At 42.9% G+C, this 19,744-nt stretch overlaps 1 protein-coding gene across 5 annotated transcripts in view; it reads right to left on the bottom strand.

The window, feature by feature from the left end:
- PLCB4 (phospholipase C beta 4) overlaps nucleotides 1–19,744 on the bottom strand; it is a 171,595-nt gene that overhangs the window by 122,573 nt on the left and 29,278 nt on the right. For all 5 annotated transcript variants that reach the window (XM_088026249.1, XM_028112973.2, XM_088026248.1 and 2 more), the window contains exon 4: nucleotides 18,751–18,894. In XM_088026249.1, the coding sequence (XP_087882375.1) occupies nucleotides 18,751–18,894 (144 nt within the window). The remainder of the gene's footprint in view (nucleotides 1–18,750; nucleotides 18,895–19,744) is intronic.

Consider the following 19,744-nt stretch of genomic DNA (forward strand, 5'->3'; position numbering starts at 1 on the left):
TTCTCTTATGGGCCTATACATGTAAGGGAAATGAAATGATTTTTGTTAGGATAAGGTATTAGTTGCCATTAAATTGTCAGTACTGAACTTCGAAGACAGGCCAAGCAAAAGACCTTTCCAGCTGGGACACTATTATAAGAATACTATGTGGCTATTACTCAGAGACCAGACTAGTAGCTCCCAGACCTAGTTGTACCTTAGAACCCCTGGGGAGCTTATAAGACATTTCAGAAGCCTGGATGCCTCTCCTGGAGATTCTCATTAACAATCTGAGCCCAGTTGGACTGTCAATCTACCTTTTAGAGACTGTAGATAATTCTAATGTGAATCTACAGTGGAGAACCACTGAACCAGACCATGTGTGCTACATTGGTTGAGGTCAGTATTTTCCCAATTTTACCATGCGTTTGGATCACTTGGGAATTTTGTTCAAGTACAGATTTGGATTCAATAGGTCTAGTGTCTGTGCTGAAGAGTCTACATTTCTTGCAATGGTCCAAGAGAGGCCATGGGGGCTGGCTTGACCTTCTGTGCCCTGTTCACACAAGAGTAGCAGTGTTTGTACATTATTTCTAGAAAAATCACGTATCTTGTACATTGCTAAGAAGTCCACTGATGAAAAAGCAGTCCCATTCCCCGTTATGCCAGATTTTCCCAAGTGGTCCTCTGAGCATATCCCACAGGAGTGTAGTAGAAATGCCAACTCTCAGGCCCCACCTAAAATCTATGGATTCAGCCACGCTGGGGATGGGGCCCAGCAGCCTGCATCTTAACAGGCCCTCCAGATGCCTCCAAAGTAACAATCACATTGTGCTAATGTCAGAGCATCTGGTACTAATCTTGGATAAAGACAATTGAAGAGCTTGTGGAGGTAGCCACAGGAGGACAGCCTTGTCTGGTTTCATTTTTTGAACAATTTTATTGAGGTACAATTTAAATATAATGGATGGCCTATGAGCTGTTGATTCAAAGTTCTCAAATGCAAACTAAGCACCCTTAGGGCGAGTACCACCAATAGAAAACATGTGGAATTTTAAATCTTCATTCCTCTGTTTTGGATTAAATTCACACACACATCACTGTGCGTGCTGAAGTATTTTAAAGAAAGTTACGAGCACAACAAAAGCAGAGCAGGCGACCAGAAGGAGGTTGGCTCAATGGATGTTCCCCAGCCACAGCAAAGCCGGTAGCTGGTGATGTTCCAGGATCTCACTAGGCAGCAGGAGATGGCCCTATGGAAGCCAGTTAGAAGTAACAGCTCCCCTGGACTGTGACAGAGGCAAGCGCAGCATCTGAACAGGCCAGGTCTGAAAGCCTGGGCTTTGGCAATAACACTTACTAGATAACAGGTACAGAAACAAGATGCAGGTCTGTTTCCCCAAACTAGGACACTTGCACCCCCACCGGGCCAGTGATCAGGCCTCAGTACCAGGGCCAGAGCCAATACAGCAGCAGGAGTAACTAGAGGCCAAGGGCCTGGCCCAGGGATGGCCAAACCCCAGAGCCAGAAGCAGGAGAGCAGAGAGGTTGGTGATTTAGGCAGGACTTGACCCAAAAAAAAAAAAAAAAAAAAAAAAATCACATTTTATCCTTCAAATGTGCTCATCTAAGATGCTGAATCCATTCTCAAATGAGATGGAAGCAGATCTACCAATGTTTGTATATCACAGACCAACTTCTACATCATGTTAAAAAGAAAAAATATTCCGTTGCTTTGGGATGGAATGTTCTGAATATGTCTGTGAAGTCCATTTGGTCCAGTGTGTCATTTAAAGTCTTTATTTCCTTGTTGATCTTTTGCTTAGATGATCTGTCCATTTCAGTCAGGGGGGTGTTAAAGTCCCCCACTATTATTGTATTGTTGTCAATGTGTTTCTTTGCTTTTGTTATTAATTGCCTTATATAATTGGCTGCTCCCATGTTCGGGGCATAGATATTTACAATTGTTAGATCTTCTTGTTGGATAGACCCTTTAAGTAGGATATAGTGTCCTTCCTCATCTCTATATGAGGAATTCTTAATCTCAGGAACAAACTGAGGGTTGCTGGAGTGGTCGGGGGTGGGAGGGAGGGGGTGGCTGGGTGATAGACACTGGGGAAGATATGTGCTATGGTGAGCGCTGTGAATTGTGTAAGACTGTTGAATCACAGATCTGAAACAAATAACACAACATATTTTAAGAAAAAAGAAAAAGAAGATAGCAGGAGAGGAAGAATGAAGGGGAGTAAGTCAGAGGGGGAGACGAACCAGGAGAGATGATGGACTCTGAAAAACAAACTGAGGTTTCTAGAGGGGAGGAGCGTAGGGGGATGGGTTAGCCTGGTGATGGGTATTAAAGAGGGCACATTCTGCATAGAGCACTGGGTGTTATGAACAAACAATGAATCATGGAACACTACACCAAAACAAATTATGTAATATATGGTGATTAACATAACAATAAAAAAATTTAAAAAAAAAGAAGAAAAAATAAAACAATTTTCTCTTCCATGTCAGTGACTTCCTCTGGGTTCTCCTAAGGAGAGAGAAAGGCAAGTAGAATGTACAGAGTGGCAGTCATCAGGAGATATTCGTGACAGTGTTGGAAACTCTCTCCTGGCCGGGGACAGAAGGCAAACAGGCAGACAATGACAGTGCTGACAGCAAGAACAAACCAGGCAGAGAAACCTGAAAGTCACCCCAATTGCTACCCAGAGAGAGAGCAGAGTGCAAGACAACAGAGAGGCTGAAGAATCTCGTGCACAATAAAGAAGCTCAACTTGCGATCCCAGATACAATCCAGTTGATAAGCCCAGGATGAAAGGGGAAATTAAGGAGCCTGTAATGACCAATAGTGACCTACTGAAACTGGTGCCCAAACAGTCACATGGGGATTTTTCAGAAAAAGAAAAAAAAAAAAAAACCAAAACCAAAGACAAAAAAACAAAACCCAAGGTCAGTAGAGCGACAACTCAGTGGTAATCACAAAGGGCCTTGGGAAGTCAATAATAATTCTGATACAATTTTCAAATCTCAAAGAACCAAGACAGGAGAGAGTAAAAAAGGAAGAGCAACCGGGGCCCTTTTCTCTTGACATGGTCTAAGCGTCTTCCAGAAAATACAAGTTTTTCATCTGCTGTTCTCTGTCCACAGACGAAAAGCTGATCAAGGTGAAAAGAGGAAGGTATTAAGTGCCACCTGATTCTTCAATCACCTGCAGAGCATGGGGAATGAGTATTTGGACAGGAACATAGATGGGTCTGTGTGGCTGTGTGTGAAAGATAAATTTGGATGATATGGCCAACAGACACATGACTAAGTGCTCAACATCGCTCGGCATCAGTGAAATCCAATGAAAACCTCAACGAGAGACCACCTCACACCAGTCAGAATGGCTAAAATTAACAAGTCAGGAAACGACAGATGTTGGCGGGGATGTGGAGAAAGGGGAACCCTCCTACACTGTTGGTGGGAATGCAAGCTGGTGCAGCCACTCTGGAAAACAGTATGGAGGTTCCTCAAACAGTTGAAAATAGAGCTACCATACGACCCAGCAATTGCACTACTGGGTATTTACCACAAAGATACAAATGTATGGATCCGAAGGGGTACGTGCACCCCGATGTTTATAGCAGCAATGTCCACAATAGCCAAACCGTGGAAAGAGCCAAGATGTCCATCGACAGATGAATGGATAAAGAAGTGGTATATAGACACAATGGAATATTATGCAGCCATCAAAAGGAATGAGATCTTGCCATTTGCAACGACGTGGATAGAACTAAAGGGTGTTATGCTGCGTGAAATAAGTCAATCAGAGAAAGACATGTATCATAGGACCTCACTGATATGAGGAATTCTTAATCTCAGGAAACAAACTGAGGGTTGCTGGAGTGGTGGGGGGTGGGAGGGATGGGGTGGCTGGGTGATAGACATTGGGGAGGGTATGTGCTATGGTGAGCGCTGTGAATTGTGTAGGACTGTTGAATCACAAACCTGTACCTCTGAAACAAATAATGCAATATATGTTAAGAAAGAAAAAAGAAGATAGCAGGAGGGGAAGAATGAAGGGGGGAAATCAGAGGGGGAGACGAACCATGAGAGACTATGGACTCTGAGAAACAAACTGAGGGTTCTAGAGGGGAGGGGGTGGGAGGATAGGTTAGCCTGGTGATAGGTATTAAAGAGGGCACGTTCTGTGTGGAGCACTGGGTGTTATACACAAACAATGAATCATGGAACACTACATCAAAAACTAATGATGTAATGTATGGTGATTAACATAACAATAAAAAATTTAAAAAAAAAGAAAGATTTGTCCCAACCCCCCCAAAAAAGATAAATTTGGATGGGCCTGGAAAATATTTATGCTTTCCTAGTCAAGATTCGTTTAGTCACTCACAGCCAGTCAAAACAGTCTGTCAGCCTGGCTGGTTATCTTGACAACACTGGGTAGTTAGGTCGAAAAGAACCTCTAAATAATCATAAGAAATTAGAGGACACTGTACTGTTCTGGGTCATCATTCAGAAGCTCAAGTGTCAAATTTCCCTACCAAGTGGGTTTCTGTTCATTATCATTCCAAGAGACAACTTTTGAATCACCTAAGCCTGCTTTCATGGATATCCTGTAAAAATGTCCTATTGCATCTATAGAAACTTGTCTCAAATAATCACATCTTATGCCAGGTATCTACTCCAATAAATAAACTGTTGAAGGGAATCAAGACAGGCCACCCCAAAATATGACACTTTGGTATAAAAATTATTTTGAGCTGAAGGCATCTGAATTCCTGAAATCCCTTATCTGACTGAAAGCAGGCCTTACCCGAAAGAACCCCACTGTCATAAATCCCCATCCAGGAGCAGCTCTAACCCTCCCTTCCGGAAGACAAAACATTGGCACCACACTCAGAAATTGTCACAAAATTCTCATGTCTATCTGTTCTTGTGAGGGCCCATTTATCTTTCCTAAAAATCATTTGCTCTCCCGTAAGTGGCCCTTTGCTTCCTTTCTTTCCTTTACTCAGAGGATGTACAAACTCCCAAATATCCCCACTCCTTTGGGTATTTACTTCCTTCTGTGAGGCTCTGTGCACATAAATTAAAAGTGAATAAATCTGTGTGTCTTTTCTGTTAATTTGTCTCTTGTCAGTTTATTTCATAGACCCAGCTGAAGAAAATGTAAGTACATCCAAACACTCAGAATACATTAAGGCCTTACGTCCACTTGTGCTTACAGACTTTAAATGATACATGATGTTCTTTTCTGACTCAGGTTAATAGAGCAGCTCCATTCCTACAAACTCCAGAACTCATTCAAAACCCAAATGAGATACTGGCTTTATTTTATGTGACATTTTTTGGTATCCACATGGAAAACTCAAATAAATGAAGAATTTCAAGATTTTAAGAAAACCAGGAGCATCCTCCTATGCCAGGCAGAAGCCAGTTTTGTGAAAATGCATTTGGGGGCTCAACTGCCAAATCTGCAAAGTCCTGGTGGTAAGAGAAGCATAAAGAGCTGGTGAATTAAAAGGTATTCATATGGGCGCCTGGGTGGCTCAGTCAGTTACCTCTCTGCCTTGGATTGGGTCATAATCTGAGTGTCCTCGGATTGAGCCCCGTGTCGAGCTCCCTGCTCAGCAGAGTCTGCTTCCCCCTCTCCCTCTGCCCCTCCCCTCCTCCATTTGTGCTCTCTAATAAATAAACAAAGTCTTTAAAAAAAAAAAGGGTATTCATGAAGTTGTTTCTCTGGCTGATACCTGTACTCATAATCCCTGAAGTCACATCCCTCATGACATGTACCGGCGGACGATGTTGGCAAATTAAGCCACACAGAAATGAATGCTATCTCACCATGCAGAGGCTCTGTGATAAATATAATCAATCAGGGAATCTCTGGTAAACTCTGGCTTAGAGTTCTCAACCTACAGAGCACAGGCACATCAAATCGAGAGGTACTCCCGTAAGCTAGATAGGACTTTCAATACAAGATACTAAAAAAGAATCTAAATCAGTGTGTTTCAGTTTCATTACCTTTCTATCCTTTACGGACAAGTCCCCTGACCTTCCCAGGCAACAAGAAAGGTGTGTGTGTGTTTCGGGGTTGGGGGGATGTGGCAGCAGGAAAATGGAATAAAAAGCATATGTATGTAAAGATGAATCAATGAATGTCTAGATGACACTGTTTTCATACTTCTGGAAAAATCCTGGGCCGAGAATGCCTCTATGACACTGCTTGTTGACTTTTTCCTGCAAAGCAGTAGTTCCGGAAAGTTTTCATTTGTGTGCCTTCAATAGGCAAAAATAAATTTAAAAAAAGTTTGATAAATAGCTGAATACCAACCTCCCGTACCCCTGTGTGTGAAGATTCACACCAGAATGATAGAGCTTCGTTGAATGCTACAGTAAAGAAACCCAACAAGGCTTTCTCATGCTTCGTTGACCAGGGAGCCTCCTTGAAATGCAGGTTATTTTGCAGACCCCCAATTTGGGAAGGGCTGCTATATGATTTCAGCTCCCACAGATGAGGACATTAACTTTTACCTCAAAAGCACAGTAAAATCTTATAAGGTTCAGGTGGAAGTTGTTGGGTGGTGACAGAATACAGAATCTGGAGTGAATCCCATGCCTGGCTTCAAGACACCAGCTCTGCTGCTTACTGGCCGTGTGACCTTGGGCAAGTGACTCAACCTCTCTGGGCCCATTTCTTCCTCTCTAAAATGGTAACCATGCCCATCCTAGAGGACTGTTGTGAGAATGAAATGAGAGAATACATGGTCAGGCACTTTGAACACTCCATGGTATTCAATATAAAGTAAAAACTTCCATTCCTGCTGCTCCTATTATTAATTATTGGGGATCACTGGTCAGCATTTCTATAAAGGGCCAGCAAATACGTAGTTTAGGCTTTAAGGAGGCCGCATATGAGTCTCTGTTGTACAGTTCTGATGTTTTGTTAACAACCCTTTAAAAATGTCAAAGCCATTCTGAGCTCATTAGCCATACAACCTCAGCCTGAGGGGTGGGTTTGGCCCCGGGGCTGCACTTTGCCAGCCCCTCATTGTGACTATTAAGTTCGCTCCAGATCATACTGCTTATCACTCAGAGGGGACAAGATCTCACGTCAGGTGAGGTCTCTGACCCATCTCCTCATGCATCCTATTCTTGAAACATCCGAATGCATGTTCACAATGGCAGTCTCTGCCAGCAAGAACTGGGGCTGGGCGGTAAGTAGAGGAGCAGTTTAAAGCTAGCGACAGTTTCCTCTCCCAGGGGCCAAAAGGGGAAATCCAAACTTCATATTACACTTCTGGAGCAATCAGAGGAACTTGTTTGCATTCCCTTGGTGGAGTCATTTGATAACACTCACAATTAGGGCAAAATGAGCTGCTCGGGGGTGAGGCCTAGAGCAGAGTCTCTTCTTACGAAACCTGTCAAGTTCATGACACACAGCAGTGAGAGAGGCCCCCCGCGATGAAAACCCGTCCCCCGCGAAGCCCCCGCATTCTGCACAGAAGCCCCCAGGGGGCTGGAAGTTTTCTGAAGAAGAGCTGGTAACACCAAGAAAATCCACCTCCAAGAGCATGGGGATTTACAATTACAACAAAGCCCAAGAAAAACACTGTAAAGACCAAGAAAATGCTTATGATAAAAATTTTAAATAAAATACAGTGCATTAAACTCTATAAACAGTATGAGCCCAACTGTGTGTAGAAGAAAACTGTGTGAATTAAAAAGACACACTGGGGTGGCTGGGGTGGGGGTTGTAGAGAGTCAGGAATGGGGTTTCCTTTGAGGGGAGGAGGATACGTTCTAGAACTAGACAGGGGGGTCGTTGTACAACATTGTGATCTACTAAATTGCACACTCACTTTAAAGTGGTTCATTTTACATTATGTGAATTTCACTTCAGTTTAAAAAAAGACACGGAGGGGTGTCGGGGTGGCTCAGTCATTAAGCGTCTGCCTTCAGCTCAGGTCATGATCCCAGGGTCCTGGGATCGAGCCCCGCATCGGGCTCCCTGCTCCGCGTGAAGCCTGCTTCTCCCTCTCCCACTCCCCCTGCTTGTGTTCCCTCTCTCGCTGTGTCTCTCTCTGTCAAGTAAATGAATAAAATCTTAAAAAAAAAAAAAAAAAAAAGACACGGAAGATGGGGTAATGCACTCCGGGTGGGGGGGTGTTTTCTTCTTTTTACTCTTCTGCACTTTCTACGAGAATATAGTGGAAGTATTCGTTCTACCATGAGCAATACTCCTTCTGCATTCGGGAAACACCAGTGAACAGTATAAAAATGCACGGTCCATGCAAATGTTTAAAATGACTTTGTCGGCAAGCTCAGTGTTGCTGCAGACGAGGGCTCTAGGCTACAGCTCAAAGCTTCTTCCCAACTTGGCTCCTGCCTCTACTCCAAGGAAACCTCACCCATTCAGGTAAAAAACTCCCTAAAAGGACAGGAGAAATTGCTTTAGCTCTCATGTCCAGGTTCCTGAACACACACCTTGACAAGCAGCTTTACTTTTCAGTAAGTTTGATGCTATGAAAAATGACAGTAAAAATCCACCCTTGAATAGTAAAGAAATTAGAGGATTTCAAAAGAAAACCAAGATAGGTGTTTTTAATTTTTCTTAAAATTTGAGAGAGCGAGCATGCACATGTGTGAGCAGGAGAGGGGCAGAGGGAGAAAGAGAGGGGAAGCAGATTCCCCACTGAGCAGGGGGGCCCACCCAGGGCTTGATCCCACAACCCCTGGCATCATGACATGAGCTGAAACCAAGAGCTGGACGCTTAACTAACTGAGCCACCCAGGCGCCCCAAAGATAGGTATTCTTAGAATGCCAAGAGGCTAATGATGCAGAACACAGGGACATCAAGGCCAAGGCTGATCCACAGATGAGTTCCAAGGGCCCCCAACTAGCGAGTGAGCTCCTCTGAATTGTAGGACCCACAGCAGACCCATCGCATAGACATTCTCTGAGAACGTATTTTAAACGAATTCACTGTCTCTTCCCCACTCTGTCCCAAAGTAACCAGGCCCTCACTTTCTCGTAACCATATCACTGTACTCCCAATTAATCAGACTTAAAATCTAGTCTCCACCTTAGCTTCTCTGACCTCACCCAGGAACAAACCCTGGTGATCCCGTATTAAGAAGTTTCTCAGGCCTGGGGCGCCTGGGTGGCTCAGTTGGTTAAGCGACTGCCTTTGGCTCAGGTCATGATCCCGGAGTTCCCGGATCGAGTCCCACATCAGGCTCCCTGCTCAGCGGGGGGGGTCTGCTTCTCCCTCTGACCCTCTTCCCTCTCGTGCTCTCTATCTCTCATTCTCTCTCTCTCAAATAAATAAATAAAAATCTTAAAAAAAAAAAGTTTCTCAGGCCTTCCTCCATGTGTAACTGGTTGCAACCAAGAACAACTGAATGTCTTGAATTCTATCTCGGTACTTCTCAAACTGTAAGGTGCCAAGTACCTACCAGACCTTATTCAAATGCTGATTCCGATTCATCAGGTCTGGGACAGGGCCTGAGATTCTCCTCTGATGAGTTCCTGGGTGATGCTGTTGCTGCTGGTCCAGACCATACTTTGAGGAGTGCTGCTCTCAGCCACAAATTATTACCATGTGTTGACCTTAGAATATAAAGATTTGTGTCGCATCCCTCCTACAGCACAAGGCATGACCTTCCATTACCTCCTTAGAATCTTCGGGATGGATTCGACAAGCATCTCGCTTAGCACTCAAAGCAGGCCACGGGCTTAGCCTGAGTTTCCAATTTCCCAATCGAAAGTGTTCACTCTAGTCTCTACCCTGGATCTACCATTACAGGTACAACATTCTTCTGCTTCTGAATCTCTGCTCACGTCCTAACCCCCATGTGCATGGCCTTCTGTCTTCTGACAGACTGCACACTGTGGATATCACCATAACGGGACCAGCAGGCACCCCTCTTCCAGGAGCAAAGTCCTGCCTCTTTATGAAAATACTTTCCCCCCCCTCCCTCTCCAACCAGAGAACCTCCTATCCTAGCAGTGTGAGGACTGGCTTTAGCGATGGTGATGCAACCCGTATTAGGCTAGGGACTTCTACCTATATATGAGTGTCCTCCAAAGCAACTAATCCGTATCCTCCTTGGCATCTAGTATACTTTTTCTTGCAAAGAGATGTGGAGAAAATAATTTCCAGGATCACTTGGTACAACTCCCTACTTTTATCAGTGAGTATAAAAAAGCCCATGTAGTGGAAATGATTTATCCAAGCTTAGAATTCATCAAAAAGTAATTCTTGGATGAGTAGCTGGATAAAAGAAGGTAAAAAAGGAAAAAAAACAAAAAAACCAGGCATCTTCATTTAAAATGTCAACGAAGTGAACACATTAGGTAAACATTAGCATTTATCTTACTGTAAGCACCTTCATGCTGCGTGCTGACTGATGTCTAGAGCTAAGGTTCTAAATGAGCCACAGACAGTCTGTCATTTGGCAGACTGGTGTTTAAAAAATTATATATTTGTCAACACTTTAACATCAGATTTCATGTAAAAATAAATCCAGATGTCCAGTATCTTATGGAAAAACTACCACCATCTTCAACCATCTAGCAACCTCAAGATGCATATTCTTATATTGTTGGAAAATTAGCTGGAGACAGGGGTGCCTCAGTGGCTCAGTTGTTAAGCGTCTGCCTTCGGCTCAGGTCATGATCCCAGGGTCCTGGGATCGAGCCCCGTGTCGGGCTCCCTGCTCCACGGGAAGCCTGCTTCTCCCTCTCGCACTCCCCCTGCTTGTGTTCCCTCTCTTGCTGTGTCTCTCTTGTGTCAAATAGATAGATAAAATCTTAAAAAAAAAAAAAAAAAAAATTAGCTGGAGACAGGTAGATGCTGCCTCCCACCCCTAGAGGGTGTACAGACACTCCAACTCGCTACTGTCTATACCATCCCTTATTTGTCTTTGCCTGGCACTTTTTCATTATTCACATCATCTTCCTGGCTCCTATAGGCACCTGGGATCACAACTTGTGGTCTAAAGGAACTACTGCTTTTGGTGGTCTGCAGAGAAACTGCTAAGTTCGGGGCTGACAGAGTGCCACCATAGAGGAGACACAGAAGTACTGAGTTCTGGGACAGACGGTCTTTAAAAGCAGGATGAGAACCAAAGGAGCCAGGGAGATGGAAGGTGGTCGTGGGAGGCCCAAGGAGACAAGTTTCACCCACTCCACAGATGAACCAACGATCTCAGCCCTCCCTCCGAAGGCAGAGAGTGGCGGTTTCTAAATTCAACCCAGCAGTAAGACAAATGAACCCCATTATCTTCATTTGCAAGAAGCAAACACCTAGGTGGAATGGGGCACTTTAAGCTTACAACACCCACCCACTCATTTGCTGATTCACAGCTCTGTCCTGAAGCAAGCTTTTTAAGTGGCCCTCCCTGCTTCGCTTCACATGAATTCAACATGGTTTAAAGTAAAAACAAAACAAGAAAATGCCAACTTTCCATTTTGGAAACATGAAAACGCACACATGTCTCATCCCAGACTTGAGTCTCAAAAAACAGTGAGGCGATGGGGCGAAACAATTTAATCAATCAGTAGATCGGGGCTCGGATAGGAAGCTGAGATTTACAATTTAGCTACTTTAGCATTCAGTAGGCATTGGCTCAGGTGAGCCTGGGCAGGAGCCCAGGGAGTCAGTGTAAGTTTTCTTCAAGAGAAGCAGGATCTAAACACTCCTTATTGAGCAGTGCTTCTCACACTTGACTGTGCCCCAGAACCATGTGAAAGGCTCGTGAAAACACGAGGTTACTGATTCAGTAGGGCTGGGGCAGGGCCCGAGAATCCGCCTCTCTAATTCAGTTCCCAGGTACTGCTGGAGCTGCTCGCCTGGGGACCGGGCTTTCAGAACCACTGACATAGACAAAACAGTTAAAACTCCATGTCAAGAAACAGCATTTTGCTGGGGAGCGCTCGGAACCAAAGCTCTTGCCAAAGTCACAGGCACTAATTCATTTTAATGATGCTTTTGGTGTTCTTAGTGAATTCTAATCAATGGTTAGGCCAGTGGAATCCATAGGTCTACAGATTAACCTGTTTGCTGTGGTCAATTTGATGAAAACTTGTTTAATTTCACAGTCATTGTGAATTTTGGACCAAGTCCATTTTTATGCTAAGCCAACGGGACTCAGACTTCACCCTGTGTGAGAATCACTTGGCGGTTTAGTTTAAATCAGATTACCGGGCTCGGCCCCCAGAATTTCAAATTTCTCAGGTTGGGGGAATTTGAATTTTTTAGGGGCTCCCAGGGGAGGCCAGTGGTCTGATCCCTCCTAGGAGCTCTGTGTTTAACGGGGAAGAGAAAACCTCGGTGAGGGGAGGGAGGTTCTGCAGGGCCTTTCCCACGCAAATTTGCAGTTAGCCTTCCACTCAACATAATTCAAGTTCAGCAAAGTGGTTTTAGCCTTCAACCCAATCTACTAAAATAAGATTTTTATTACCTGTAATAAACTACCTGACTTTATCTTTTTTTATATACAAAAGAGAACACATAATATTTTTCTAACTTAATTTCTATAGTACTTATTCATGGGCTTATTTGAGGAACTTGGTTACAAAGCATAATTTATAGAGTTTGCCAAATATTTACAACCTGCATGAAGTATAATGAGCAGTCTGGAAATTGTCTAAATTCAGTCCAAATCTTTGCATTTTGAACCTCATAAAAACAGCTTAGTTTTGTAATCAAAGGAAAATTCAACTTAGTATAAAATAACACACTTATTTTTGGGGATTTTAAATGAGGGCTGCATTTCCATCTTATGTACAGTGACTCTGATTTCAGCTTGCTATGCAGCGCCAGATGTAACTTAATGAAAGACATCTGAACTCCCTTCCACAAGCCAGACACAAAATCTTCCCAAGAAGCTGGTTGCCTTCTGAGAGAGAAAAAATGCAGTAGAGAAAGTGAGGTGCTTTTCTAACTAAGGAACACAGTTATAATGTTCCATGTTATTTGAAAAGAGATGAGGATGATCCGGGGGCGGGGGGGGGGGGGGAGTATTATTACAGTTCAGAAAAAAAAATTGGAAAATACCTTCTTCATGTGACTGCTTTTATTCACAGGCATGTTAAACTGCATATCAGATTCACCTATTACCCAAAGGCACATATGTGTGAGGAAGAAGTGCCAACGATTTGTTGGCCAATCCTTTTAACAGAGGGTTTTTTAAGGAGAGGGGAAAAAAAGCTAAATCTTGTAACTGGAATGACAGGAAGGATTTAGGCAAGCATAAAAATAATGATCTAAGTCGGAAAGAGGAAAGACACCAGGTTAAAACCTCCAGTCTTGTCATGGATTCTCAGCAACAGTCCTGTTGTAGCCTGCAAAGTGACTCTAAAAATAACACCGTGGAATCCCAGACCTTTGGACTATCAATGCATCACATTTTCTCAGCCTTCTGGTCTAAAGAGCATTTCCCTAACTTTTCTTAGAGCTAAACTGTACAAAACTGGAACTGAACATAATAAAAATAAAAAATAAAACCAAAAAAACAAAAAACCCTAAAAAAATACCTTGCATTAAAAATACTTGTTATAGGGGAATCCAAATAAAAGCGTAGTGTTTAAAGGAAAAAAAAAAAAACCAAACTGGAGGCATATAGCAAGAGGAGTTATACATATTGATCACCCGGGTTAGAATTTACCGATTCTGTTAATAGAAAGACCTCAGGAAAGTGGGTATTTACTGAGCACCTACTAAAGTTTAGGCATTGACCAGTCTAGACATTGGAGATGCAGCAGGGAACAGGACATTGCCCTCATGTCAGCAGAGGAAGGAACTAAATGAATAAATGGTGTATAAACAGAGATCAATGCTATGAAGACAATACAGCAGGATAAGGAGTGAGGGAGAGCCATGGGGTGCAAGATAGGGAGCTGAGGTGATAGTTCTCCAGAGACATGAGAAACTTGAGTGAGAAAGCAGTGCACGTAACTAGGGGAAGAGTGTGTTCCAGGTAGAAGGAACAGCAAATGCGAAGTCCCTGGAGCTGGAGGGAAACCCAAAAGAGGAAAGGGGGGAAAGGGAAAGAAAGTGCGGGTGGTTTCTTGCAGGGCCTTGTAAGTCTTGGAGTGACACGACCTGAATCACAGTTTAAAAGAATCCCTCCAGCTGCTATTTTTAGAATAGATTCAAAGGGGCAAGGCCAAGGCAGAGACTCCAGCGAGGGAAGACAGGATACTGGCTTGGATCACACTGTACTGAAAGCAGTGATGAGAAGTAGCTAGATTCTTGAGACAAGGGTGTGTGTCTGTAATGGGCTGATGCGGGAGACAAGGAAGGCATCCATAGTCTCAGCAGCTGGTGTGGATAGTGGGTGAAGGGTCTAGATTTGGACTTAAGTTTACAATACCATTTGACATTTATTTTGTAGGGCAGAACGAACACAGAACTGAGATCAAATCTTCCAAAGAGGTACAGCCGCAAGGCAAGCTCTTAACTCTTTAAGCAGAGAAAGAAGGCAGCTGGAGAAAAATACAAGCTGAGCTACAAAAATGTTTTTTTGATACACCTGTGTCCTCTTTTATTGAAGAAAAGCACAATTCTATTTTCGCAGTCATGTGTACTGGACAATATTTTGTTATTAACTTGAAACCTCAACTCTGAGAAACTCAGATGCTACGTAAAATTGTATTGACTCTTAAAAAACCCACTTGAAACAAAAAGAAAAAAATAATGGAGAACCCCATGGGGAACAGGAAGAACAAAGAAAATGAAATGGCTTGCTCAAAGTCAGGAAAGTCCCTGTGAAAGCTGGTTCTCCATGGAGAGTACACAAAAGCTGAACGTTGACCCATTTGCCTGGATGAAAGGTTTGGTAAAGTGGTGTTCTGTTTTGTTTTTTTTCTCCCAGAATGGGCAGGTCCTAAGTGTCGTAAGAGCCCAGGAATTAAGAACAGACTCAAGAATCTCATAGGATAAATACTCCTAAGCAAATTCTATACTAGAAACTCTCTCAATTTCTCTCTCACTGGTCAGACTAATACTTGTCAGATGGTCATAAAACAAGCAAAACCCTCTGACCGCACAGGGAATGCTAAACTCTCACAGTTAGTAAGCTACTGTCCAATATGTTGGACCCTTTGTTCTTACTTTGCATGCTTACTATGAGTTACTTGTGTTTGTTACCAACCCTGTTTGTCTGTTGTAATTTAAAAATTATATGAACCGGGGCGCCTGGGTGGCTCGGTTAGTTAAGTGTCTGACTCCGGATTTCTGTTCAGGTCATGATCTTAGGGTCCTGGAAGCCCCACATCAGGCTCCTTGCTCAACGGGGAGTCTGTCTCCCTCTGCCTCTGCCCCTCCCCCACTTGTGCTCGCTCTCTCTCTCTCTCTCTCTCGAATAGATAAATCTTTAAAGAAATAAAAATTATACGAACCAATGAGATATGTTCATGGAAAGAAAGAGGATTGTTGTTTCTCTAAGTTGGATATTTTGGAAAGATAGCTTTAAAGGCAAGTTGCACCACATGTTTTTTTTCAAACTTAGTGAACAAGACAACTTCGGGATTAGGGAAAGCAGTCCTACAACTGTAGGATTCCACCCTCCCATTGCTCCACGGGTGTCTTTAAAAGCCTCACTTCCACTTCAGTGCAACCAAACTGGATATCTGCGACAATGCCTCACAGGTCAGATAAAGGCAAAAACTCCCTCGACCCCAAACCACAGACCCATACTTCATGAAAAGACTTCATCCCTGACCTTAAAAGACTGGCCAACACCTGAATCCCATTTATATGCTTCTAGTTAAAATCAAGTGTTTAAGGTCTGCATGTATTATTTAAGAAACTGATGATTTGCTTTAACTGATTCTTGTGATAAATGGACCAAGAGCGCAGGGAAGGAAGAGAAGGGCAGTTAGCTTGTCCTGTGGTACCATGACTCTAGGCTCGTAGGTTTGAGTGGTACCACAGAGTCACAAATGCCATTTCAGGGACACTGGGTCGTCTCTGCATTTCTCACCAGACCTGATGTAATTTGCGAATTCTGCCATCATTCTGACCCGAGGCCACTGTATCTCTGTGTGTTCTGTATAAATCCTCTCACCTCGATGGCTTGTGTGTTCTGCTGGGGATATGAACACATACAGAGGAATAGGAATAAAATGGTGGTGACAGAAAATATTGTCAGTGCTGGAGGGAGTATTAGGATATGAATTAGCACAGTTAAGTCTTTAAATCAGGAAGGAGGCAAAATTATCCACATATATGTATACTCCATTAACAAGTTTTTTCAATATCTCCTTCTCCACGAGTCAAAGCTTCAGTGGAAATGCTACTAGGAAAAGAACCCTAAATCTTAACTTTAAGCACACACACACCAGAGTTAAGGTATTAGAACATGGTTCTTAAATGAAATGGGCTACGACTGATAGCGATCAAACCAAGGAAAGCAAAAATGTTATGGGATTTACTGGTTTGAGCCATCTTTCCAGGACTGTACTTGCTCAGGGCATCAGGTGGGGTGGGCAGGAGTATCACATGGGATATCAGAAAGCCTGAGTGTGAGGCCAGATTCTGGTCTAGCCTGCTGTGTAGTCTTAGGTGAGGTTTTTTGTTTTTGTTTTTAACTCTTTGGCCTCATACTCATCTGAAAAATGATGTGGTAGGAAGTGCTTCCTAAACTCCCATTTCTTGCCCTAATATTCTGTGACCCCAGGATCATCAGGGCTAACACTCATCCAAGGCTTCCAATGAGTGACGGTGCATTAAGCACTTTCTATGTAGGTAACTCAAATCCTCATGACACTCCTAACAGCAGATACTTTGGTATTATTCCCATTTCACAGATGAAGGGAATGAGGCGCAGAGAGGTAAGTTGTCTAAGTCATACAGCTGCTAATGGAAGAGCAAGGATTTGAGCCCAGGCAACCTGGTCCCAAAGTCCAAGCCTATACCGACTCATGCTTGTAATATGATGAGCTGACAAAAGCCAGGAGATACAGGTCTACAGAACAGTCTTTTTGCAAAATTTGGGGCAGCTCAACATCTGTATCTGATTAATGAAGGCTTTTCTTTACGAGTGGTCAGCATGGACTTCTGGGATTGAAATGTTGCTATGGCAAATAGCCACTAAAAAAGACCTCTGTAGCAAAGACGCAAGCGTGAAGTACAAAAAGCAGGAATAATACACATTCAGATCAGCAGGGTTCAAGGAACCATTCAAACTGGCATCGATCTAAGCAAAATAATAGAAGAACTTGAAGGCTTTGCAATCTCTATTCTCCCAAAGTGAGGTAACCTGGAACAAGAGCATAAAACCAATAAAACCACCATGAGACAAAAACAAAGCCTCCCCTGTAACGTGGAGTATCCATTCCTGGCTCCAAAGCCTAAGTCCAGGAGCTGCTCGGACTTGACTGCCCAACTGCGTCATCTGTAGCAGGGAGCGGGAGTGGTCTTGTTAAAATAATGAAGATTCTGGATCTGTAGGTCTGGGTGGACCTGAGACTCTAAGGTGTAAGGAGCTCCGAGGTGAGGCTGTGCTGCTGGAAGGTGGATCATACTTTGTGAGTGGGGTAAAGAGCCTAGAGGGTCTCAGAGTCTGAAGAATTCACTTCTGCCACCAGTTAGCTCTGGTCCAGGGTCAAGTTTTGTCAGATGATCTTATCTGTACGGTTGGTCCTGCCTAGCTCTAAAACCCGGCATCTGCAATGATGACTTTCTCATTCAACCCTACACTTAGTTTCTTCTGGTAGGATTAAATGGCTCCCATAGCCCCCACACCCAGGTCTCTGCAATGGGAGAATCAAGGCTCAGGCCTCCCCACACCTATTACAGAAAGATACCGAGAGCTCTGTTCAGAGGTAAAATCACCCCGAAAACAAATGACTTGCAGAAAAGTGATTTATGTTTGAGGCTTTCTGCTTTGGCCAAAACCTCTTTGAGACTCACTTGCCAGGGCAATGGTATGCTAGGTATGGTATTAAAAGACAGATCATGACCCAATACTGTAATAACTTATAGGGGTGGGGGCAGGGCTTGGATATCTTTACCATCTAGACCTGCGCTGTCCAGTTTAGTAGCCATTAGCCATATGCAGCTATTGAGCACTTCAGATATGGCTAGGCTGAATTGAAAACACACATCAGATCTTGAAGACTTGGAATAAAAAGAATGTAAAATGTCATTAATAAATTTTATATTGATTTTAAGTTAAAATGACAGTATTTTGGGTATATCGTGCTGAACAAACTATTTTATTGAAATTAATTTCACCTGTTCCCTCTTACTTTTTAAATGTGCCTGCTAGAAAAATTTAAATGATATCTATGGCTTTAGATTTCTACTGGGCAATGCTGATCTAGCCCCTTGCTATTCAAACTGTGGTTCTCAGACCAGCAGGATGGGTATCAGCTAGGAACCCGTGAGGGAGAATTTTGTCCTCATCTCAGACCTATTGAATCACAATGTGCATTTTAACAAAATCCCAGGTGATTCCTGTGCACATTCTAGTGTGACAGGTGCTGGGCTAATTTCTCCTACTACATATCCACAGAAGTGCTTGGATTCTTGGTATACTTAAGTGATACACTAAAAGAGTACTGTGCTTGCTGAATTTTCTACACCACATTACAGCTAGCAATATATATTTTTTAAATTTTAAATTAAAATTATTACTATACAACTTTAATATAGAAATCAAAATTATATATATAAAACATATTATACATACCACATATATACATACAGGGGGAAAGGGAAGGGAGGTTTTTTTCACTGAGGCTACCTTAGTTACTTCTGGATTTTCAGCCACCATGTATGTGAAACTGATGTTCACCAGATCTGTGCCACTGCAGACACAAACTATCCGCCCTTCCAGATCGTTCTCTGACTTTCCAACAGCTTCAAGAGCAGCGAGGATTTTGGGATCCTGTAGAGGAGTATACAAATAGGGAAAAATTGTTCGATAACAGAGCATGGAGAGAACATGCTCATTTGATGTAAAAATACACAGAAGGACCAATGTTCTCCATCTAAAAATGCCCTGATATCTAGCATTATTCTAAAACGTGTAGAAGTAAAACTTGTAACACTACACACTACTTGAACTCATTTGGTAGGAAAAGTATTCTATTATCATTAATTGAGAAAACTAGGTGTGGTGTGAGGGTCTTTCTTTAGGTTCTTGGTTGTAATTATCGGAGGACCTGGATGATGGAAAGGCTCTGACCGGGACCTGCTTGGGTCCACAGAGATCAAAGGGGTCTTTGAGCAGAGGACAGTCACTGACATCTCATGCAAACAAACACAGGCATTGCCACAGCCAGCAACCAAGGGTTATTAAAAAATAAGATTGAGTCAAGTAGCCTGGACACAAAGAGTGAGTATGTTCATCTCTTAGAAGCCATGGCATCTTCATTTGGAATGAAGAGAGTGTAAGTCTACCCTAATTAGCACATAAAATAGCATCTTTGTCCTCTGAAAGAACTCAGGAGGAAATGCCAACACAGTTACACAGAAATTTTAACTAACATAAAAGAGGACAGCTTTGAAAAAGACACACAGAAACAAAACGAGGCACGTAATTTTGTTTTTCAACATCTAAAAACCTGCAGGGCTATTATGAAAAAGGGAATAAATACTGTGCTTTAATATTCTAGAAAAAAAGACAGCTTCTAAATTCCTAGCACCACTATGCAAACAGCTTCTTATTCAAACAAGTCAATCACTGTGAAGAAGATGGATTTATATGCTCTGTCATCTTTTTCTCTCAGAGGCAA

This window comes from Eumetopias jubatus, unplaced genomic scaffold, assembly GCF_037043125.1.
Source record: "Eumetopias jubatus isolate StellerSeaLion01/CBP00866 unplaced genomic scaffold, mEumJub1_p1.0 scaffold_9, whole genome shotgun sequence".
Lineage (NCBI taxonomy): Eukaryota > Metazoa > Chordata > Mammalia > Carnivora > Otariidae > Eumetopias > Eumetopias jubatus.